At 39.7% G+C, this 25,580-nt stretch overlaps 1 protein-coding gene across 2 annotated transcripts in view; it reads left to right on the top strand.

The window, feature by feature from the left end:
* LOC140069646 (spectrin beta chain, erythrocytic-like) overlaps positions 1-25,580 on the top strand; it is a 60,371-nt gene that overhangs the window by 13,585 nt on the left and 21,206 nt on the right. For both annotated transcript variants that reach the window (XM_072115570.1, XM_072115571.1), the window contains 23 exons: positions 905-1,096; positions 1,219-1,370; positions 1,997-2,170; positions 2,268-2,353; positions 4,219-4,299; positions 5,310-5,425; positions 6,738-6,850; positions 8,309-8,496; positions 8,636-8,753; positions 9,437-9,595; positions 11,573-11,875; positions 12,106-12,256; positions 12,862-13,732; positions 13,961-14,098; positions 15,182-15,938; positions 16,899-17,101; positions 17,804-17,894; positions 18,278-18,424; positions 20,065-20,328; positions 20,590-20,802; positions 21,675-21,764; positions 22,955-23,233; positions 24,909-25,039. In XM_072115570.1, the coding sequence (XP_071971671.1) occupies positions 952-1,096; positions 1,219-1,370; positions 1,997-2,170; positions 2,268-2,353; positions 4,219-4,299; positions 5,310-5,425; positions 6,738-6,850; positions 8,309-8,496; positions 8,636-8,753; positions 9,437-9,595; positions 11,573-11,875; positions 12,106-12,256; positions 12,862-13,732; positions 13,961-14,098; positions 15,182-15,938; positions 16,899-17,101; positions 17,804-17,894; positions 18,278-18,424; positions 20,065-20,328; positions 20,590-20,802; positions 21,675-21,764; positions 22,955-23,233; positions 24,909-25,039 (4,970 nt within the window). In that variant the 5' untranslated portion in view covers positions 905-951. The remainder of the gene's footprint in view (positions 1-904; positions 1,097-1,218; positions 1,371-1,996; positions 2,171-2,267; positions 2,354-4,218; positions 4,300-5,309; positions 5,426-6,737; positions 6,851-8,308; positions 8,497-8,635; positions 8,754-9,436; positions 9,596-11,572; positions 11,876-12,105; positions 12,257-12,861; positions 13,733-13,960; positions 14,099-15,181; positions 15,939-16,898; positions 17,102-17,803; positions 17,895-18,277; positions 18,425-20,064; positions 20,329-20,589; positions 20,803-21,674; positions 21,765-22,954; positions 23,234-24,908; positions 25,040-25,580) is intronic.

Raw genomic sequence — 25,580 nt, 5'->3', positions numbered from 1 at the left:
AACTACCCCGTTCCTTTTGTACATGACAAAGGAATGCAATGTTTTTCCATTCTATATTACTATTCTTATAATGTGACCTTCAGTAGTACTAACATACTCAATAACAGTAACCTAGACCCATATAGACTTGGGTATTGACGGAATTTTGACCGCTGTCAACCAGACCCTGCATGTATAGATTCATATTTCATCACTTTCCAATGTTAGAAAGCAATGACTGGTATTTGATCACCACATAAATAAACCCTGTGTATGACAGAATACATTCCTTACATGAAAGATTGGGAAACCTTATGTTATGACCATGAATGTGAAATCTACTCTCATGTTTACCAGTCATCTCTACACCATGACTGATATGTTTTTGCACTCTATTCGGGTAAAGATGTGCAATAATGCAACTAGTGAAGTTGAAGAAACTTATTTCTACACTGGCAGGAGGACTACTAACATACATGATTGGCATAGAATAAAGAGAAGTTATATAGCATGTCATTTATCATTGGTTTTCCTGTGCATTTTTGGCATAAAAAAAGTTTCAAAATAGTAACATTCCGGACTTTTCACTGTGACCATTGGACTGTTTCATAGATTCTGTGGCACTTAGAATTTTCTTTGTATCCACCATGGTTGCTGAGATATCAGTCCTGGTATCTGACCATTATAAATCTCTCCATTGTCATATAAAAGGTGCTGGAGCAGAGGAGTGGGCCCGTGTGATGATAATCTTCTCAGTATCTCAGTGTCAGAGAAGATTATCATAACTGCACCTAGTACAGACTGCACTGGCCATTGTACCGAGGGGGTCAGTGGGTGCTACATAAGTGAAAGTCATTATATTCCTCAAAGAATAATAGGGGTACAGATTTTGCTCTTACTTATTTTCCATGATTTGATTCTACAGGAATGAACAATTGATGTTGGAAAGAAGCCAAGCAACAGGACACGAAAATGCAGACCACCGATTTTGACAACGTGGAAATTGAGCAGCAGTACAGCTTGGTGAACTCCCGCTGGGAAACAACAGAAGATGACTTGGACAATGATAACAGTTCTGCTCGCATGTTTGAAAGATCACGGATTAAAGCCCTTGCAGGTAACCTTGTCAGGGCACACTATGTGAATGTATTTGAGAAGTGCATTTCCTAATATAGTTGTGAACCCCCGATTTTATATGCAGCATATATATTTAGAAATTCCCCACTTTCTTTATTTTAGATGAACGTGAAGCTGTGCAAAAAAAGACGTTTACAAAATGGGTGAACTCACATCTGGCGTTTGTGAGCTGTCGGATATCTGATCTCTATTTGGACCTAAGGGATGGAAGAATGCTGTTAAAACTTCTAGAAGTTCTTTCAGGGGAACAGCTGGTAAGCCTGACACACCTTGTCTTGTAGTTTGGTGTTGTGGCCGGCAGGAGGTTGATGGATGTAGTAGATGGTTATCTAGGACACCATTATCTAGGTCGTTAAGATTAATTAAAACAATTATGAAGAATAAGATTTGGTAGGAAAAAAAGATGGAAATGGATGACAACTGGTTGACAAATTTTGCACTAAGAAAGCTTGTCACATGCGTGGTCTGGTGAGGTGTAACCTGTTAGAACATTCACTATCTCAGGGAGTGATGGGACATTAGGTTGTCTGGGTTTTAAAAATTGTTCACCTTGGGATAAGTGATAGAATTTAGATCAGTGAGAGTTTCATGAAGCCACCTCCACTCCACAGACCAGTGACACCACGTTCATTCGTCACATGGACTATAAAGTGCTTGGTAGAAAGTGATAAGACTATAACACTCATCATTGTTCATCCAATCCCTGGACAATTCCTTGTGCAATGTCACCCTAAAAAATCCACAACAATTTAGTTCCATGTGGACATAGCTGAAATCTTTAAAGACGTCAGTTCTTTGAAGTTGAGATATTTTATAGTAAAATTAGACTGTAAATTGGAATATAATAAAACATTTTCCGTATCTACATTTTTTTTTCAAGCCAAGAAGGACTAAAGGAAGGATGCGAATCCACTGCTTAGAGAATGTAGACAAAGCCCTTAATTTTCTCAGAGAGCAGAAAGTTCATCTTGAAAACATTGGTCCCCACGACATTGTAAATGGTAATCACAGGTTAATACTTGGACTCATATGGACCATTATATTGAGATTCCAGGTATGTATTATCCTACTCTTCTATTGATACACTGTTTGCGTGTCATGATATAGTATGACCCTATTTTGGACTGTGAATTCTTATTCTATCGATGTAGATTCAAGTCATTCAGGAGACAAAAGACAGTGTCACTCTTTCTGCTAAAGATGCTTTACTGCTTTGGTGCCAGATGAAGACCGCAGGGTGAGTATGGATGGGGGATATCTGTTATACACTAAAAGTTATAGAGGACTTGTCAGCTATCATGACATTTCTGTTTTAGTACTTTTGCTGTGTCATTTCTCCTAGACACGACTAGGTGTTACCATTTTCTTTGGCAAAGGGGAACGTCCGTTCTCAATCTGATACTGTCAGCACCTATGAGACAATGTAGGAACATACACCCAAATGGTAACTCCCAGTTGGCAAATCATTCATAAATTTCTAGGAGTAATAATAGAGGAAATGTATAATTTAGAATAGAAAAGATGGTCCAGGACTGTTATGCCACTAGCAGTGACACTTTTTACACAGATTTTACACAGAAGAGATGACAGATTTAAAATAAAAAATCTTTAAGATTTTAAATATTTTCCATGTTATGAAGAACAGAAATAGAGACCAAACAGAAAGTGAATATCATACATCCATCCGATAAAACAAGTACAGTGTACATAAAACATCTGAATAAGCAAATGTCCTCATACAAGATACAATTCAAGAGTACAAGAAAGGGAGACAGAAGAGAAAGAGGGGGAACAATGGAAAGGGAGGGATGAGTTAGCAGGGAAAACACCTGAGGGGGTCTCAATGAAGCCCAAATCAAAGCAGAGGGGTGCACCGAGTTTTATCCATTTGTATTAATCCTGAAGTAGGAGATTGGGCAATATATTCCCCCATTCTCTGGGTTAGCGTGACCGTCACAAACCCCTCCTCAAGAGAGGGCAGCATCTAGAAATCTAGCAGTCAGTCAGTGGTGTTGGTTCAAGAACTTTTAGTATTGGGATTAGGATATGTTGAACAGGAACATAAGTGTTGCTTCAGGTGCATTGGGGACTACAGTAGCCGTGGCATCATACATAACGCCTAAGACCATTGAGGAGCATTGCCACCATATGTGGGACATGGTGACTCCAGGTGGACCACATCGCTGGTAGATATCAGTAATTATACCATTGGGATTGGGATTGTGGACCATATATCACCTGTTTAAAATATTATAAACGGTCTCTTGATGTTTAGTGGCTATCACAGCTCTCTGGGATGAAAAGACACATTTTGCCAATTGGGATTGGACCAAGTTTAGAAGTTACTCCTCATCCACATGTTTAATTACCCTATTTGCAAGTTATTCTCCATCCTATGTATAGGGGCAATACAGTTATCTGTAGATGCTTAGAGCAGAAATTTAATTTTGGCTTTCATAAAGTGTTACAATAAAAAAAATTGTATGAAAATTGTAAAATTCGAAATACTATGTGCAAAGGAATTTAATAAACAGTTAATTATTACTTTTAAACAGAACATTTTACCACCTCACATATAGGGGCTGCTATAGAAATTCAGGGGCACTTTGAATTTTCTTTCTAGCCCCCACAGTTGCTGAGATATCAGTCCCAAAATCTGACCATTATAATCCTCTCCACTGTCAGAGTCGAGGAGCTAGTACAGAGGTAGGGCGTGTGTTATGATAATCTTCTACTTGTCAGAGAAGATTAGCATTACACATGCCCCTACCCAGCACCTCCTCTATGACAGTAGAGATGATTGTAATGGTCAGATACTGGGACTGATATTTCTCACTGATAATGCTCCGGAATATGTGTAGCAGCCCCTACAGAATGTTACTGAGTGTTATTTCCCACATGCATGAGGTGCTGAATGGTCCTCAACAATTCATTATTATATAAATAATATTTTAAATATTGCAGAAATATTATATCATTATGTAAATATATATATATATATATATATATATATATATATATATATATATATATATATAATAAAATAGACCAATCTGCTACAATATGTGATGAATATTAATGTTAAAACATTTTTAATTATAGGTATCCAAATGTCAATGTCACCAACTTTACATCCAGTTGGAAAGATGGATTGGCTTTCAATGCCCTCATTCACAAACACCGGTAAGATCATGAGATACATTCTTACTTTTCTCCTAAGGTAAAATCGGTCAGGTAATTTTTGGAACCCTTATGTAACCCTTATATTCATATATAAATGTGTCCTTAAAATATAAGCTAATATGTTATTAGTTGTTATTTATAATTTTGTTCCCCTTCGCAGAAAACTGTTATGGACATACACTATGCTACTGGCCCTTTAATAAGTCCATTGATTTTGTCCCTGTGGAGGAGACACAGGACACATGTCCACACAGGTCACATGTCCACATCACATGTCCTGCACCTGCCTGGGCGGGTCATGTGATCATCACTATGTTTGGCTGTAGTGGGTTGGTTGCAGTGCACCCAGTATGGCCAGTGTTGTGGTGAGACACACCTCAGTGAGGTAATGTGCAGTGATGGCAGTTACACATCTTTACTATGGTAGGTAAAAGAGGAGGACATCAATGGAAGCAGATCGTAAGAGTGAGGAGCTGTTATTAAGAACTAAGGGATCATGGGAGTTGTAGTATCCTGTAGCTGCCATCTTGGAGATAACTCCGCCTACTTGTATCAGATGTTTATGCCCCGGAATACCCCTTTAAGCATAGACTCAAAATACTGGGTCACTTGCCCATCTACAATATCTGCCAAGTGCTGGGGACAACTGAAAAACATGGAGGAGATCTGCCTCTTCTACATCTGACAAAGTCCTTTTGTAGATCCACTGGACTTCTGTATAAATCCTATTCTAGATATTGCAATGGTATCTTCTGTTTATCCGTTATTTTCCTGAATATACACATTGTATATCCTTCACAGTAGCAGGGCATCCTTGTTATTTGCAGACTATCTTTCCTGGACATATATGAGCAGGATGATAGTATGCTATAAAAAGTGGTATGCGTTGTAGATGCCAAGATTTTCCATGTTTCCTAGGATAATGTCATTACAGGTTCAGGGAGTAACATCTCTGCTGTAATAAGCTGCACTGTAAGCCACTAATAGCTGTGATGTTTTATTACTATCAGGCCGGATCTCATCAACTTCGACAAACTGAAGAAATCAAATGCTAAGCATAACCTGGACAATGCATTCACTGTGGCCGATAAACAACTGGGAATAACACAACTTCTAGATCCAGAGGGTGAGTTCCATTCAAGTTTTGTCTATAGATTTATAGGAAGGAAAAAGTTTTTAATATGACATAAAGTTACTTACTTTTTATTCTGTGTCCCTTAATTGCATTGAGAATAATATACTGTATCTAAAGGGAAGGTAGGATTTTTGGGGTTTAGGAGTAAATCCTGCATGTCTTCTTTTTTCTAGCTGAAATATTATTACGGGAATCTATTGTAAATGCAGTCCTATTTGTAGAATGTTATAGAGCAGGAGGATCTGGTATATCATTTTTTTTAAAAGATTCAGTAGAGCTTGTTATACGACTCACGGTGGGGTGAGGCACAATGCAGCACATTTGCATAATCATAATTTACATATTCAGTGTTTTGCATAATACTAATTTACATACTGAGTAATTTGCAATGAACAACAATTTTGCTATCATTTGACTATTTTGATGTACCTACCGTATATACACGAGTATAAGCCGACCCAAGTATAAGCCGAGGCCCCTCATTTCACCACAAAAACCTGGGAAAACCGAGTATAAGCCGAGGGTGGGAAATGCATTGGTCACAGCCTCCCCAGTATATAGCCTGCCAGACCCTGCCCCATAGTATATAGCCTGCACCTGCCCCCAGTATATAGCCTGCCAGCTCATATCCCCCAGTATATAGCCAGCTCCCTGCCCCAGTATAAAGCAAGCAGCAGGGGAAGCCAGAAAGGTGAGTTTTGATATATTCTTTTACTCGAGTATAAGCCGAATTTGGGTTTTCAGTACATTTTTTGTGCTGAAAAACTAGGCTTATACTCGAGTATATAAGGTAATTCTAATGGGTATTGGCCTTTTGAATGAATACACGGAGTAGTAGTAGCCGTCATTGGCATCATACTATAGAGGTTTAGTGTGTAATATGTGGAGCTGAAAGTTCACCTGGGAAATACCCTACTACTACTGTAAGTGTACGTAGCTAGTGAGCGTGGGTTGGCACTTAATCCATCATTCCAGCCCGAGGGACCAGATAAACATTCCTCGGTTAATTAGAATTCTGTTACAAAATCCATTTAACAAAAGTTTTCATTTTCCCAAAGGATTCACCCCCGGTGCCAACCATTGTCCCAAAAATATCCTTCCCTTACCTTAAAGTGCAGATTTTTCATGAAAGAAGTAATATTCCAATGCCAATAAGTTCCATGCACCCACGTGATCTCCCTCTCTCCTATAATCCTACCCTTTTAGAAGTAACTTTGGTGTCTCCTAAGACCTGTATTCTGATTCTGTAAATGACATTGTATGCATTCTATGTTACACTCCTGTTTTCCTCTTTTTAATGCAGACGTCTACACTGAAAATCCAGATGAGAAATCTATAATAACGTATGTTGTGGCTTTCTATCATTACTTCTCCAAAATGAAAGCTTTGGCCGTGGAGGGCAAAAGAATTGGCAAGGTAAGACTTTAGTTCATTTATCCATCCTGTATTCTAGGATTAAAGAAGTTGCCCTGCTTTATCTCTGCTTTTTCTGAGTTAAGGAGTCCAGTGGGCGGTTCTATCATGATTTATTGATCCCTGATCTATCACAGATTTTATTTATATTGGTGTCCTGAGTTCACCAATACAATAGAAAGATGGAGAAATTTGGATTGTAGCTTCCCTCCAGGGTCCCCTGAAGACGAAGAATCAGGGGACCCAGAGCAGGAGCTCAAATGACAATCCATCTCTATCCACACCTTCTCACTACTCCTGTATTCCTGGCAGTCAAGGATGTTGCTTTAAAATAGTGCTGAGCATGGTGCGTCCTGGGCTGTATTGGATCACAGGAGAAAGCCTTGAGTCCTAGCTGGCAAACTCTGTGTTGGGGTGAAGGCCTGGGTGCCCATAGAAATGGCTCAGATTGCCACCTCTGGCACCCGTGCCATAGGTTCGCCACCACTGGTATAGGGTATAACAAGCTGATCGCTAAGTGTTTAACTGCTGGGACTGCCGTGATCACAAGAACAGGACCTTCAGCAATTTGGGGAATTGGGGTCCCATTCTCAATAATGGGCGGGGTGGCAGGGTACAGTCCTGCTTGGCACAGTTCTCAGCAACCTCTTATCTAGAGATGGATGAACTCCGTGCCTTGCAATTTCCGACCAACCATACTATTAAATGGCTCAACCCATTTCGGATTGCTTGGGGTTCCGTTCTCACGATCACCTTCTCATCCCAAATCTTTGGCAAAATCCATCATACCCGACTGTTCTTCACCCAAACATCTAAAGGAGTCTATCAGGATCCCTTTGTGTCCATCCCCTTCAGGATTACATTTTTCCATTCTTAGATGGAGATGTGACCACAGCTTTATTTATTAAGATTGGCGCCAGTTGAACATTACCCCTGCTGGTGGTCCGGTGTCCATATCTACGAAATAAATATTGGTTCAAACTCGTTTGGACCTAAGACCACGGGGGTATTTATCTTTAGCACGGACATATGATAGTCCCATCGCTCCTCCAGGCACAGTCGGATATATCAAGAGACTCTTGCTGTTTCCAGCAGGTGGCTGCGCAGTGTTTATTTCTACACCAGGTCCTACTTACGAAAATTTGCCGGGTGCAGCTAGTGTGCTGGCGCAGGGCCACTCCCCGCCATCCAGCCCCCTTCAAGGGGAAGATAGTCGCAAGTGCTAGCAATAAGCTACCATTTTCAATTATTTCAGGGCTTCTACACCAGTGTCTTGGCACAAAAGCCCTGATAAATACCCCCCCCAGGCCTGAACTGGAACTGGTGGAGTCTCTTTTCTATAGTCTCTGCTGGAAAATCTGGTGGTCCAAGCGTTCAGAATACTGTTGAGATGGCATAATGAATCTCCCCCAGTGCCTTCTCTATATAGTATCCATATTGATGTATGTGTTTCGTCCCTAGGTACTTGATAATGTTATGGACATGGATAAGATGATATATGACTATGAAAGACTTACTTCTGATCTTCTGACATGGATTGAACAAACCATCATTGCTCTCACAAACTGGAAGTTTGCTAACTCTTTGCTGGGTGTTCAACAACAACTACAGTCATTCAGTGCGTACAGAACCGTAGAAAAACCCCCAAAGTAAGTCCACTACTAGATGAGAACTTAGAGCATTTATGATATTACAAAGGCCAATTGGTGCACAACTTTGGACTATAATATAATGGATAAAATGTGAAATAAAACTAACTTAAAACGTATAATTTACCGTATTTCTCAGATTTAAAGAAAAAGGGGAACTAGAGGTCCTGCTGTTCACGATACAGTCCAGAATGAGAGAGAATAAGCAGAAGGTGTTTGTACCTCGAGATGGTCAGCTTGTGTCCGACATCAATAGGGTAAGACAATAAGTGAAAAATTCTGTCTTAGGCAGGTTTGGAAGTAAAGTGATTTGTTAGAGAATTCTTGTGTTTTGTACATTTTATAATTTATGCATGAACTGATCTTCCTGAAAAAAAAAAAAAAGCCTTAGAGGCTACTTGGGGGTTCCCAGAGCCCCTTTGTGATATTACAGTACAATTACAGTATGATTACATCATGAAGATGGAAAAGGAAATGACGAGCCAGAGCAGAGGGGGTACAGGGGACAGTGTATGTAGCTGCAGCACAGAGGGGCTTTAGGAACCGCCCTAGTAGCCCTTCAGTCTCTTTACCATAATTTTAAACATTGATTTTAGACAGAAGGAAGCCATGGATAACAAATATAAGAAGATTACCAAAGTCACGGTGCCTGGATCAAGTGTCCCTGGTTTATTATAATGGATTTTGATGGTAGATTTCCAGTAATTTAAGTCTTTGGACAGTGTCAGGTAGCAGCCCAGTTTAATCATATAATCATATAAGATTATCATTATTATAGCTAAAGCTATAGGGATTTCAGAAATGCCCAGTGAACAGAGCACAGCAGAGGTATAACAAACCGAACGCATGATGTTTTGCTTTGGGATACTTTTATTCTCAGTTTCTTTAATTTGACTCGGAAAGATTTTTAGCTGTCATGGTTTTACACTCTGAAATACAGGCATGGGGCCGACTTGAAAAGGCAGAACATGAACGTGAGACGGCCCTAAGGAATGAGCTGATTCGACAGGAGAAGCTGGAACAGTTGGCCAAACGTTTAGATCGCAAAGCAGCAATGAGAGAAGCGTGGGTGGCCGAAAATCAGCACCTCATTTCCCAGGTGAACTGCTCTCATCCAGACATGACATTTAGCCATACCATACTGCTACTGGGATGACCACTGCGTTACAATTTTACATGTTTTATAGCGGTACTTGATGGGATTTGCCGGCTTATAATACAGGCGGTCCCCTACTTAAGGACACCCGACTTACAGACAACCCATAGTTACAGACAGACCCCTCTGACCTCTGGTGAAGCTTTCTGAATGCTCTACTATAGTCCCAGATTGCAATAATCAGCTGTAAAGTGTCGGTAATGAAGTTTTATTGATAATCCTTGGTCCCATTACAGCAAAAAATGTTTAAATTCCAATTGTCACTGGGGCCAAAATTTTTTTTGTCTGGATCTACAATTATAAAATATACAGTTTCGACTTACATACAAATTCAACTTAAGAACAAACCTCCAGACCCTATCTTGTACGTAACCCGGGGACTGCCTGTAGTTTCAAAAAATAGTGGTAATAATTTTACAAAAAAGGGATGTTTGTGTTAACGCTATGTTAACACATGTGTTCACATTGTGTTAATGCATGAGTTTTGTAAACACAATGTTGACAGCAATGCAATCAGGCAAATCTCCTCTTCTCAGCTATTATAATGAGTTTCAACAAGCATGCGTTAACGCCTGAATGAGGTCCATTATTGGGATATAGTCCAGGTTAAAGTTAAGTCCCCTGATCTGGATATGTATACTTAGAGCTTTGGGTTTTCTGGACTCACAGAGTACATGTCACATTATTAGTACATTGCACATATACAATGTTAAACTAACATGTTTAATTTCTTCCTATATGTAAGGGTATGCATGACATGGAGACTGCCCATTGGGCTAACATGGGTACCGTGTAGAAGGTGATGAAAGCCAGGTTTGCTAAATTCTTTTTTAAAGGGAACCTGTCAGAAGAAATTGACTTAATAAACAACTATAAGTATATTGTTGTGCAACTTAAAAGCGTCCACATTATGTTTCTTTCATGACCCAGTGTAGTGAAATCATCCAGATTATCAACTTTAAAGTAAGATTGGTAGCATAAAGCGCCTCTGCTGTAACTGGTGGCTCTGCATCCAGGAACATCATAACATGCCCTCCTGAAATCTGATATCAATCACAATCATCGAATTCTGAGTCAAGGAGAGCTAAACTCTCCTCCTCCACGACTTTACACAACTGATTTTTTTTGGACGATGTCATGAAGGAAGCATGATCTGGATACTCGTAGTGCTTTATTAGGTAAATTTCTGCTGACAGATGCCCTTTAATCGGTAGTGATCATTTCTAATTGTCCTACAACATTAGTAAACATTGGGTGCAAGGAAGGTTTGTAGAAAGCAGATGGGAGGCAAAAGAGTTTTTCTGTTGTTCTAAATGTAATAATTAGGTGATGAGTACACCCAAACTGCAATGTGTGCTGCCGTTTTGGCAGTGGTCTTGTCGCTCCCCATGACATCACAGTGCATGTGCACCGCTATATTGGCCGGGATCATTGCTCCCCATAATGTCTACAAGAAAGCAATGTAAATATTGAAGTCTGTGCACCCTAGCACCATGTCCCCTTTAAACAGCTCATTGGTGGGACTCAACTTAGACTCAACTTAAATAGGCTGTAAATATTATACCATATTATACCATATTTTTCGGAGTATAAGGCACACCGGATTATAAGGCGCACCTGATTATATGGATGTATGACCAGCAGGTGGCAGACCTGTGCACAGTTCAAGGCAGCTGTTGTCTGTAAGCACAGTTCATTTTCTGAGAAAATCAAAGGATTTTTTGTGCAGAGTCCAAAAAATACGGTAATCTTAATTTGGGATCCACTATAAAGGACTACATTTCAACATTGCCAGTAATGTAAATGAACAAAAACCACTCAAGAATTTCAATTTAAAGTTTTACCAATGACTTTATTGTGTAATTACAAGATACCATGCAACTTCTCATTATAATTACTATTACTTACCGTTTACCGTAGGATAATTTTGGTTGTGATTTGCCTTCGGTGGAAGCATCCAAGAAAAAGCATGAAGCTATTGAGACAGACATCTTTGCTTATGAAGGTCGCATTCAGGCAATAGTCAATGTAGCCAAAGAGTTGGAAAAAGAGAATTATCATGACATCAAAAGAATAAATGCAAGGAAAGAGAACATTGTACGCCTCTGGGAGTATCTTCTGGAGCGACTACAAGACAGGCGACAAAGGCTAAACATGAATCTGGAGCTTCAAGTCCTTTTCCAAGACATGCTACATACTGTTACTTGGATGGATGAGATGAAGGTAAGGTATTACTTTAAGTAGGTCGGTTTGGTTTTTGATCCTTTAAAGAAGTTAATAAGAACAAATGATAAAAAAAAAGGGTTGAAGACAATTAGCGATTCATCACTGGGTTTATGATGAAGAAAATTCTTCTGACCTTCCCAATAGAAATCTTTTTCTATAGGCCCAAATATTGAATGTGAGCTGTTTTACACCATGGAAATATCCTGTTTGGATCTTTTATATTTCAGAATGGGCTTTTATCACCTGACTATGGAAAACACTTGAACGAGGTGGAATATTTGCTTCAGAAACACCTATTAACAGAAGCTGATATAGCAGCTCAGGAGGAGAAAGTAAAGTCCTACAAAACAGCGATGCAGAAGTTTGTCACAGAAGAAGGTAGGAGAAAGGTTCTTCATATGTTTAATTGATTACAACGTGGTAAATAGTTTTGTATTTACAAATAGGATAATGGGAGCACCCAACTACTGGTTTACGTTACACAAGATGACAAGCTTTGTAGAAAACAATGCCAAAAGAACATTCATCCAAAGCTGGTCACCTAATGCAACCCATCAATGTGGCCCACAGCTAGTAATAGTTAGACAGTGTAAACCTCAGAAAGATTGAAGATATATAACCTTGTGCAGATTATATGAATGTCTAGCAATTTTGGGCTCAATCCAGGCTGGAGGGCCGGTGCCAGCAATGGGCATACCTGGGCAAGTACCGGGCCTAGAGCTGCTTGGTTGGGCCCGCATAAGGCTGTACATGTTTTAGTTATTTTTAATGCCACCATGTGAGTTCACTGCAAAGGGGTCTAGTGAGGCTCTGTCGCCCAGTGGCCTACTGAAACCTGGAGCCGACCCTACCAGGTTGCATTTCTCAACAATATCTCATAATACTTATTAAAATGTTTTTAGATACCAATCCATTCCGAAATGTTAAAATGACATAATGAAATAAAAACATTGATATTAATCTGAAGTTGTTGCATTTTTTAGGTTACAAGCCATGTGATCCACAGCTGATCAAAGACAGAGTTAACCATCTAGAATTGTGCTATCAAGATCTTGTTGCACTGGCGGCATACCGGAAGGCTCAGCTATTGCAGTGTAGACGCATGTGGAAGTTTTTTGGAGACATGGATGAGATAGAAAGATGGATAAAGGAGAAAGAACAAATTTATACTTCAATGGACTTCGGAAAAGATCTCACCACCATTTCCATTCTACAGAGAAAACATAAGGCTTTTGAGGCTGAACTTAGAGGCCTTGAATCTTCTTTACAAGAAGTTGTCAAAGATGGAGAATACTTAATCGCCAGTAAGCATACAGAGACACCTAAGATCCAGGAACGAATTGACAATGTTAATGAAGAGTGGGCACAACTGAATGATCTAGCAGCTTTCCGCCTCAAAGTGTTACGAGACACTGAGAACTTCTTCCAGTTTCAGGTTGATGCTGATGATCTGGCTGCAAGGATGCAGGATACATATCGTCTCATGCAATCCGATGACATTGGTCATGATGAATATTCTACCAATGTATTGGTAAAGAAACATAAAGACCTTCTAGATGACATCTTGTTAAACAGGAAGGTTTTGGAAGGTCTCAACATTCAAGTTCAGACCTTCCCTGAAGAATACAAAACATCTCCAGAGATAGATAGTCGACTTCAGAAATTGAAGGCTCTGTACTCTGATCTGGCAGCGCTCGCTGACCTACGCTCTCAAAAACTTCAAGATACTCTTGCTTATTATACAATTCTTGGAGAAATGGATTCCTGTGAAATGTGGATGAATGAGAAGGAGAAGTGGCTGGGAGAGATGGTGATTCCTGAATCCCTGGAGGACATGGGGGTTGTTCAGCACAGGTAATACTTGATTTGCTTTACAGATAGGACAAAACAAAGGTCAAATCCCCCAAATCATTACATCCATCACTATCCCATTGTGCCCATCATTACTCAATGGGATAGTGCTGCATTCCACTAGGCATCATAAAAGGTAAAAAAGGGTAGAATTAAAGGACAATACCCCATCCCCAGTGCACCAAGAAGCTCATTTGCATATGTCTAAACAAATAAATCTATCTTTTCTAGATTTAACACCCTGGCCCAAGAAATGAATACTTTGGCTTCCCAAATCGAAAATGTGAACAATGCTTCTGAGTCTCTCTTTGAAAGTGGACATCCCAACAAAATGCAAGTAAAGGAAGCCCAGGACCACATGAATGCCAGGTGATTTACACTTTACATATATTATTCTTGTTTAGCACCAATATATTATATAACTAACTGTGCACAGATTGTCATCTTTCACTTCAGGTGTGTCTCCAATGTAAGATACCTGGCGTGACCGGCTGTGGTAACTGGTGGTTAATGGGTTGAGTTGGAAGGTTTTGTAAGGTCTGATGAATTTAAGACAGCATCATAGAGGTGATGTGTAAAGCAATTAACACTTACTAAAGGGAATGGTCATTCGGTTGTTGGACTTATAACAGGAAATATAATCCTTCTCCAGCCAAAATCTCAAGTACCTTCTGGGTGTCCCCTTACTCTGAAGTCTTCTAGGCTTTACATTAACACTTCTTAGTCCCAGTGATGGCGAACCTTTTAGAGACCGAGTGCCCAAACTATAACCAAAATCCACTTATTTACCACGAATTGCCACCATTGCATTTTAAGCAGTAACTTATTGCTACCTGCTCTTCAACATCTATCAGTCGTATCGGTCCCTTGAGGACACTAATACAGTTGAAAGAAGGAGGGCACATTCAGGCTATCATTGTAGCTTCTCACCAGGGTCTCTCTGTACAGTAAGAATGTAGGGTCCAGCAGGATGACCTACAAAGATAATGCAGTTCTCTCAACACCTTCTCACTTTTCCTGCAGTTCTAAACAGCCAATGAAGTGTCATTTTAAAATAGTGCTGATTGCAGCATCTCTTAAGTTGCCTGGGTCTGCAGGAAGATTTGGTGAATTTGGTCCTGTTTGGTGAGCTCTGTCTTGGGGTCAATGGCCTGAGTGCCCACAGAAAGGGCTCTGAGTGCCACCTCTGGCACCCGTGCCATAGGTTTGCCACCACTGCCCTATGCTGTTGAATGACAACTCTAGCATCCACCCATTATAACACCAGTAGAGCCATCACTGAAGAGCAAAGTGGAAGGGCTTGGGGTAAGCATTGAGCCCAGGACACTTCAAAGTAAGGAAAACCTAAAAGTCACTTGTTGTTACATTGTGAAGGAGATCTAAACTCAGGTGTACTTCTTGAAATATTAAGAAGCATACAAACAAAGAATTCTTTCTTTCTTCTTTGTACAGATGGGTTGCGTTTCAAGGAATGGTTGCGGATAAGAGAAAAGCTGTTGACTCTGCTCTTGGCCTACACAACTATGGTTTTGAGTGTGAAGAAACCAGAAACTGGATATTGGAGAAGATCAGGGTGGTTGATTCTATCCAGGACCTTGGGGATGATCTCACTTCAGTCATGTCAATTCAGAGGAAACTCTATGGTATTGAGAGAGATCTTGGTGCTATTGAAGCAAAACTAATAAATCTACAAAACGAGGCAAAAAGATTGGCAGATGAAAATCCTGACCATGCTCAGGATATTTATGACAGACTGATTGCTATCAATAATGTGTGGCAAGACTTACAGACGGCACTTCAGAACCAGGAGGACTCACTTGGAGAAAGCAGCAAGTTGCAGAAATTTTTGGTTGACTTATTTGATTTTGAGACATGGCTCTATAGGGCACAACAGGCAACAGCGTCAGAAGATACACCAACTTCCCTGGTTGAGGCAGAACAATTATACCATAATCACCTGGCACTTAAGGATGACATGGAACGTCGTGAACCTGATTTCAATGATATTGTAGACACGGGAACAAGAGTAACAAGTGGACAAACTGATCCTCAGTACCAGCAGCTTGAGCAAAGGGTCAAAGATTTAGGCGTTGGATGGAATGACCTTCAAAAAATGTGGAACAATAGAGAACATTTTCTTTCTCAATGCCTTGAATTCCAAAGGTTCTTGAAAGACGTGAAGCAATCTGAAGCCATTTTAAGCAATCAGGTATAGTATTCCATGCACACATATACTGTAAACCTCTGTAAAATTATAAACAAGAATTGAATTGAAAAGAAGTTTTCGAAGGGTGATCTATTCAAAGAAGATGACCAATTCATATAATATATGGTCAGAAATTTTGCTGCACAGGCATTGAAGCATTATATGGAAACCATTCAAATGAATCACTGCCCATGCAATACATAGATGGGATGGCACCACCAATTAGTTTCTGGGGAGGGAATTCTCTCTTTAGTATGCACTAGGCTGTATAAGGAATACTGATGGGTTGTCTTCATGAGACAACCCATCTAATGATCACTTTCCTCCTTTGTTCATGAAACAAAAGTTGGTGCAGATATTGTTGCAGTAGAGTGGTCCATAATATTTCCAATGAATACTATATGTTATCAAGGTTGTCCCAAGAATATCTAGAAAATATATGATAATGTATGATTGCTTGTGAACCAACTACTGGGCCCCAAGCAGAGTCGGCTACAAGTTTCAGTAGAAACCAGGGCAACTGAACCACAGTGGGCCCCATTGAAGTGAACTCACGTGGTGGCCTTAAATATTCAGAAACTAAAAGTCCTCCTGTCTCCTTCTCCCCTAAATATTATCTAGTTTATCATAATAAACACCCCCTCATTGTTATTTTATATTAAGCCCCCCTCAGTCTTTATGGATTCCTTATGTACAGCCTTATGTGGGCCCCCCCAGCAGCACTGGGCCCAACACTTGCCCGGGTATGTCGAAGGGCTGGTGCCAGCCCTGGCCCCAGCCCCATGACTGTGTCCCATGATTTACCAGTACCATACCATTATTATTAGCTATCTTTCAGATTGCACATGAATCTTGCTCGCGATCTTGCTAAACCTATGTTCAGAGCAAGTTGTGGGACTGAATAAGTAGGAGACAGTTTTTGTGTCTCAAATATTCTTGTCATTGTCATTATCTCTATCTTAGGAATACACCCTTGCTCATACAGAGTTACCAAATACTTTTCAAGCATCACAGAACAGATTAAAGAAACATGAAGACTTTTTAACCACCATGGAAAATAATGAAGAAAAAATTGTTGGAACAATAAACAATGCAAGGAAACTGGATGAAGATATGAACATTTATGCTGATAAAGCTCTGGAGAAAGCTGGCTCGCTGAGCGACAGGTACAGTGGGAAATCATAATTGTATTCCACATTTTAATAGAGTAAATCTGGTTTAGATGGGGTAGATAAAAAGGAACTGGAGATCATAAACACCATACTGATCCAATGAGCTCTGATAAAATGATGGCCCAAAAGCTTCAGTACTTGAAAGCTCCAAAGGGACAATATGGGTCAGAGCTAAACTGAAGAGTCCTTAAAAATGACATCACTGCTAATGGTTGTTGCAAGTCATACAAAGTTGTTGCATAAAAAAGAAGACTTTGGGGCAGATTTACTTACCCGGTCCATTCGCGATCCAGCGGCGAGTTCTCTGTGGAGGATCTTCCGGTGATTCACTAAGGTAGTTCCCCCGATGTCCACCAGGTGTCTCTGCTGCACTGAATTCAGTCGGAGTGCACTGAAATTCACCAAGCCAGGCCGGGTGCAGGTAATTGCGTGTCAAGCGACACATTTTTTTAAAAAATACGGCGGTTTCTCCGAATCCGTCGGGTTTCTCGACGGCCACGTGCCGATGCACCACAATCCGATCGCGTGCACCAAAATCCCCAGGCAATTCAGGGGAAAAAACAGCGCAAATCGGTAAACTTCTGGTAAAACGGCGTAAAAACGTGATTCGGGCCCTTAGTAAATGACCCCCATTGTTTCTTATGTTGAATATACAGTATATACTATAACTCATACAATGGTGTTGTTTATATTCAGATATGCTGTGAATGTGGAGAAGGCAAATGAGGTCTCAGCTCTTTTGAAGGATCATGTTGATCTCCAGGACTTCGTGGAAACCTGTGATGAGGTAAACTTTTCCATTTGTTGTCAACTGGCAGTATACTATTGTATTATGATGTCATTTGAATGCTTTGTGCCCAGACTTAAAAATAATCTCTCTAAACTAGAGGGGTCTCAAAATGGGGGGGAAATATGGTCAAAGTATGACCTTATTCAACTAACTTTGGCTCAGTGGTGGGGTGCTGGTATTGTATCCCACAATGGGCAGCACCGTCACCCAGTGTATCTTTCCTACCATTCTCCAAAAACTTAACAATAGATAAATTTGACACAGTAGACCATTTGAGGACATAGATTATTGTGGGTCAATGATGGGGCTATACAATGTTACTACAATGTCTGAAAGGACTATAATGTATATAACAGAACATTCTTATAATGTATTTTCAGTTTACCTTGTGGATAAATGAAAAAATGCTGACTGCTCAGGATACATCATACGAAGAAGCTCGTAACTTACACAGCAAATGGTTAAAACACCAAGCTTTTAAGGCTGAAATTGATTCGAACAAAGACAGACTGCAGAAGATTGACCAGGTACGTGTTTGAGCATCTCTCATACCCAGAACCGCCTCTAGGAAGTTTGAAGCTTGAGTTTACCTGACTGGTAAATTTAGTGGGCCCCGCACAGAATTATAATCCGGCTCTGTGTGCGCAGTCAGTTCACTGCACCTGGTAAGGGAGGAGGGTATTCTGTGATTTTGGGCCCCTTCTCCTTCTCGGGGCCCCCTGAACACAGTCACACTAAACCCCCCCTGATGGCGGCCCTGCCCATACCAAATATGCTCTGAAATCTAACTTGCAAATATACTCTTGGACTGGCCATAGATATGCCGCCATCTCTCCTGATTCTCCGCTTACACAGCTTGGCCAAGTAGGCATATGTTATAATTCGGAAGAGAGAAGAGACTGCTTCAGATCAAAGTTTAGTAAAGACAGATTGAAGTTCAGAGAAGTCTGCAAAGACGGAAGGAGGAACAAGGAACATGAGCAGGAAATGAGTAGCAGAGAGACATAACTGTAGATGTCATGGAGAAAATAACATTGAGAGCTTTAATTTCAAAATAACTGCTCCGTACTTCTGAAAAACTACTAGAAATCTACTAAGGACTATTTCCTGGGCAGCACACAGCAGGAAATATAGAGCAGGCAGGAGAGAGCTGATGCAATGAGATTTAGTAAGATATAGGGGCTTATTTACTAAGGGTCCCGCGGCCGCATTTCCGTCGGGTTTTCCGACTTTTTCGGGGATCACGCCGCTGGGACAGGGATTTAATAGGGGATTGTGTTGCATACGATTGGATTTTGCCGCATCGGCACCATCTTTCATGCAACAGAAATCAGGGGCGGGCCGTTAGACGATCCGACTGATTCGGACATAGCACAGGATTTTACTTTAAAATTGTGTAGCAAGCCTTGCACTTACATGCATGCGGGAAGGAGAAGGTGAACTCCGCCGGACCTGAGCGGGAAAGAGACACATGCAGGATATGGGGCGCACAATGTAAGTGAATCACAGCAGAGTTCATTCTTGACGGACACTCCGGATCAGGGAACGCGTAGGATGGGTAAGTAAATGGGCCCCATAGTATAGAAGCCGTGCCCTACTTAAGAACACCCTACTTACAGACGACCCCTAGTTACAAACTGACCTCTGAATGTTGGTAATTTACTGTAGTTTAGCCCTAGGCTACAATAAACAGCTGTAACATAACATTTATCAAAGATGTCTGTAATTAAGATTTATTCTTTTTAAAATTTTCAATTTTAAAATCCGATTGTCACAGAGATCAAGAAATTTTGGCCCGGGATTACAATGATAAAATATACAGTTCCGACTTTCGTACAAATTCAACTTAAGAACAAACCTACAGAACTGCCTGTATATATATATAAATTTTTTAAATAAAAAAAACTTTCTAAATATTTATTGTCACGAGGCCTCCATACGCATTGGATTTTTGGACCGATCCCACCTAAAATCATTTAGCTGATAAACCTTGTGAACCTTGTGTATAGTCAATTTAAGAGAACACCCACTCCCATCACCTTCATTGTATGCAGGGACTTACACAGAGTTATGATGTCACTCTATGCTACCAGACCAGCTGCTGCTTTAACACTTGTTAACTGCATTTTGGAAAAAAATCATGTATTTTTATAATTTTTTTTTTCAGAAAGGACACCAGTTGGCACAAGAAAAACCAAAGTTTGAACCAACAGTTTCTGAAAAGCTCTGCACCTTACATGACCAGTGGAATGAGCTGGAGTCAACCACTATCAAGAAGGAACAAACCCTGTTTGATGCCAACCGCTCCGAGCTGTATGAACAAAGGTTTGCGGACATAACGGCATGGATAAATGATATAGAGATGCAGGTGGCATCCGATGACTATGGAAAAGATTTAACAAGTGTTAACATCCTTCTCAACAAACACAAGGTAAGTACATACCAGTAAGCTGAACTCTCCATATAATAGGTATAGCACTTAGGTAAATAGTTTTTAAATAAAAAATTTTATAAAAAAAAATTGCCATAATTGGTTTTGTTGAGTTTAACATTTTTTAAAAGTATATTTTAACTACAGTAACCAAAAAAAATCACCCCAGTTTTTGTGGTCACTTTGACCATAAAAGAAACACTGCATTCCACCAAAAAAAGAGGCTTTACACAGCTCCTTACTTTGTACATGTATCCCCAGAGAATCGAGGATCAAATTGACCACAAGACAAAAGAAATGGATGAGGTTCTTCCGGATGCACCATCACTGGCAGGAGACAAGGACTTTGGTGAAAAGGAACAAAGCATAAAAGGACGTTTTCTTGAACTTCAAGGTCCCCTGCAAGAGAGAGCAAGACGCCTACGATCTTCTAAGCAGGTTCACCAGCTACATCGGGACCTGGCTGATGAAATTGTAAGTGTTCAGCTCTCACCATGGTTAAAGGGGTTGTCGGGGATCTTAAAAAACATAGCCCCTACAAGCTCCTATAGCCCCTACAAGCCTGAAATCACTACCTACATCTGGTACTAGAATTAAACCTCTTGGGGATTGGAGGATACATCCGTTCTTCCTGCTTTCAATCTGTGGTGTTCAGGGCCTTTGGAGGAGCTTCAAAGATCCTGAAATGGCTCTTGTGTACATGTGTATTGAGAGCAGGAACAGATGTGGATAAAATTTGGTGGGTTGTTTTGGGTGGTCATGGGCCCCCTAGAAGGCTTGGATCCAAGCTACTGCCCAAACCACCTATATTATAATCCACTACTGCCTGCTGCAGCATAAGTTGCAGTGTGTTGCAGGCGCGTGGTAGTATTTGGGACAGGAGTATCTGCCTTTGTAAACCAAAAGAGGCCATCAGTGACCGTCTGCATTGGGGAAGACCGCTACTAGCGGTGGCGGAGATGAGTATTAAGTGTTTTATAGCCCCCTCCTAGCCATATATAAATCCAGGACAACCCCTTTAAATAGGACATGTCCCTCAATTGCCTTGTCAGTTTTATTAAATAATCGTATTCCCTGTGAAATAATAATTCTAGATTATCTTATCTTTATTTTTATCTTGTGTCTCCGCTGTGATTCCTTCTAGAAATGTATGGATAAATTGTCATCCAGTTAGGAGTGTGCCCCTACACAATCTAATACAATCAGCACTGATTGGACAGCGTCAGACTGGGCAGGGACACCCCCTCAACTGATAACACCCATTTGTTAATTTATTTACATTTTTTGTAGGATTAACTAAAGTAATGCCAGAATATAATTATTGTTTTATGTTATGTTTTTTCCAGCTCTGGGTTCAAGAAAGAATGCCACTTGCAGAGTCTAAGGATTATGGAAATAACCTTCAAATGGTTCAAATGCTCCTAAAAAAGAACCAGGTGATTATTTTTAAGGAAATCTGTATATTTTCTACTGGAGACCCAATGGGTTATAATGGTATCCATTCCATGGATCTATCAGAAAAAGTGATTAATATTCTCGTGGCATAAACATTTACAGGCGGTCCCCTTCTTAAGGACACCCGACTTACAGACAACTCATAGTTACAGACGGACCCCTCTGCCCACTGTGACCTCTGGTGAAGCTCTCTGGATGTTACTATAGTCCCAGACTGCAATGATCAGCTGTAAAATGTCTGTAATGAAGCTTTATTGATAATTCTTGGTCCAATTACACCAAAAATTTTGAAACTCCAATTGTCACTGGGGCAAAAGAAAAAAAAATGTCTAAAACTTCCATTATAAAATATACAGTTTCGACTTACATACAAATTCAACTTAAGAACAAACCTCCAGACCCTATCTTGTATGTAACCCGGGGACTGCCTGTACTAGATACTTGTTATGAATCCCATATGTTTAAAGGGGGTTTCCACTTTTTCATTTAGGATAAGTCAGCAATATTAGATCGGAAAGATGAACTGATTATGGGATATAGACAATGTAGTTAGAAGTGCATCTCTGAAATTTGTATAGTCGCCAGCAAAGAGCCAAGATGTTATTCCTGGGGCCAGGCTGTACTTCCAGCTCTGTTCTCCAATAGCAGTATATAATATTGGTGGTTGAGGTGGCAACTCGGGAGCCAAGGCTTCTAGGAGGCCCAAGATCATCCACCAAGTTTGATACCCTCTGGAGATAATAAAGAAAGGGATCTTCAGCCATAAAATCCTTATACATGTGTGCTGACAAGAGCCCTTTCAGAGCCCTTCCAGGAGCCAACATAAGGGACTGCCTCTCCTTTCCAAAGATGATTGGGCCTGATACCATATAAAAATGACTAGTGGGGGGGCCAACAATTTTCCTTAAGCCCAGGGTCCCTGGTAATCTTGATCTGACCCTTGCCAGAATCCACTCATTGGTGGAAGTCGGATCCTGTCTGATTTGACCTATACTATGTTGAAAATATGTTTAAGATTTTAAGATTCCCTGAGACAAAATATACCGAAGAACCCCTTTAAATTACTTTATTATTTGTGGTGTAAAATTTGGTACATTTAGTATTTCTTGTGTCTGCGTTTGGATTTTTAACAAGTTGTCACCAAACTATTTATTTCTTTCCTTTATTTTAGACTTTGCAGAAAGAAATAGCAGGTCACGGTCCAAGAGTGGATGATGTTATAAGTAGGGCCGAGGCAATGGAAGGTGAACCAGACATTGACACTGAACCTATCGAAAAGGAGCGCCAATCGCTACAAGAACAATGGGATCGACTGCAAACGGCAACTATAAATAGGCATAAAGCCCTCAGCCAGGCGAATGAGGCCCAGCTGTATTATATGGATGCCAATGAAGCCGAGGCTTGGATCGATGAACAGCAGCTGTATTTGATGGGGGATGAAATACCAAAGGTAAACTTTATCATACACTATTCCATATCTACAAAGAAAATAGGCATGAAAGAAATGAAATAATTGGAAATTCGGAGCACCACTTAGGTCATGTCAATATGGCAGATTCTGGTTATTTTATATCTGCCATAGAAACTGAGAAAATATGCAGTTTTCCAGAATTTGGGGCAGATTTATCAAGCTGTCTAAAAGTCAGAATATTCTTAGTTGCATATGGCAACAGATCACAGCTGCCCTTTAAAATATTAATGAGCATTGGTTAAATTAAAACTGAGCTGTATTAGGTTGCCATGGGCAACTAAGAATATTCTGACTTTTAGACAGCTTGCTAAATATGCCCCATTATGTATGTAATTGTATAGGATATGTAAATGAAATGTAGTAATTGCACAATATGCAATGCATATTAATTCTGTAGTATATGTACAGTATATGTAGTAATTGGGGGTCATTTGTCTTTATTTTTCTTCCTGTTTTTTCTGTCATTTTTTAGACTTTTTTTGGTGCCTTACAATTTTATACGCCTTTTTGTGGACATTTTGAAATGTCCACCTGAAATTTGTTTTTCATCATCATAAGACACATTTATCTCCTATTTCAGATGCATTAAATGTCACAAATTGCGCAAAAAACTCCAGACAAAACCATACTTAAAGGGGTATTCTCGTCTGGGCATTCACATTCAGTTTCATTAATCTGCCATATACATTTCTTCAATTAGATGTTATTAAAAAAAATTACCTGTGTGAAGATAATCTCTCATAAATGTAGTCATATGGTCCCTTAGAAACAAGACTGTGTACTTGGATACGACCACCTCTGCTGGAGGGATTGCACAAAGAAACAAAAAGGTTTTTGTATATGAAATGTTTTGGAATTACTGCATGTCTCACAGCCGTCCTGTGGTAATGATCACTGAATCCAGGAGGTCAGGCAGGGCTCAGTAGCGCAAGGTGGTACGAGGTGGTCGTATCTGAGGAAGCTATCTCGTTTCTAAGGGACAACATGGCTACATTTATGAGAAATTATCTTCACACAGGAACATTTTTTTTAATATCATCAATTTGAAGAAATGTTTACATATGGCAAATGAAACAAATTAAATGTGAATGTCCAGATGGGAATACCCCTTTAAGGAAAATTTAGACAATGGAAAGAAGTGACATTTGTGCGACATTTTTGAGACATTTGTAAAAAAGAGATTATTTAACACATGGAAAAAGTGAGATTGATAAATTAGCAAAGTAGCAGACGGAAAAAAAGACAAAAGGCAAAAACTAGCCAAAACAAAAAGAGATAAGATAAATGACCCCCATTGTATACTGTATGTATGTAACATGTAGAAATTATAAAGTATATGTATATTATATTTAGTAATTGTATAGTATGTGTATCTTAAATGTAGTATTTGTAAAGTATATCTATGTGTACATGTAGTAATTTTATAGTACCTGTATACATGTCCTTATAGCAATCATATAGTATACTGCGCGTATGTGTAGATATAGTAATTGTAAAGTATTTGTGCATTGCATACAGTAATTATATATGTATGTGTAATCAGTAGAGCTACTTTATTTGATTCACCCCCTACAACTATAAAGTGTCACATATACTTATAGGACACTTTTATTCCAGTAGCTATCACCCTGACATAATCTTTCTCTCCTACCAGGATGAAGAAAGTGTCGTTCTGCTGCTAAAGAAACACCTCATTCTGCAGCAAGGTGTAGAACAATATGGAAAAAATATCAAAGATTTGGCAGAGCAATCTCAGAAACTCTTGGCACTAGAACATCCTGATGGGTATGTACAGAGGACCATGGGTGCTCTTAGACCTACCGAGAAGATGGTATTTTGGGAGTGGCCTAATAAGACTTTATCTTCTACTGTCCTATTTTGTTTATCACACTTTTCCTATTATCATCGTATTCATCGTTTTTGGAATTGTATTGTTACTTAAACAATGTTTTTAAAAAATGGAAGAAAAGAGCTTGCTACTGTGTCTCAATTTAGCAAAAATGCTTTGTGGAAAAAGTTTTTTTAAAGCTGTAATAAACCATTTTTTGCATTTCAGAAATAAATAGAGCAGGTGATAATACTGGTAGTAAACCTTGTAATAGACTTTATATTATTACAATTTTTCGTCTCCTTTCTTCTCCTGCAGTGAGCATTGTATCTGAAAGTCTTCCCTAGTCTGTACCCAGCAGATCGATAAGGACAGGAGACTAAAGATTAACTACTTACACACATAGGGAATATTTCACTTGATTATTCGGCTCTGTAAGGAGATTAGTTATTGTCCTGTATCTCAGCTGTCAGTGGATACAAGACAGAAAGCTGATTT

This window comes from Engystomops pustulosus, chromosome 7, assembly GCF_040894005.1.
Source record: "Engystomops pustulosus chromosome 7, aEngPut4.maternal, whole genome shotgun sequence".
NCBI classification, from domain to species: domain Eukaryota; kingdom Metazoa; phylum Chordata; class Amphibia; order Anura; family Leptodactylidae; genus Engystomops; species Engystomops pustulosus.
This window is presented reverse-complemented; position numbering and strand designations above follow the sequence as displayed.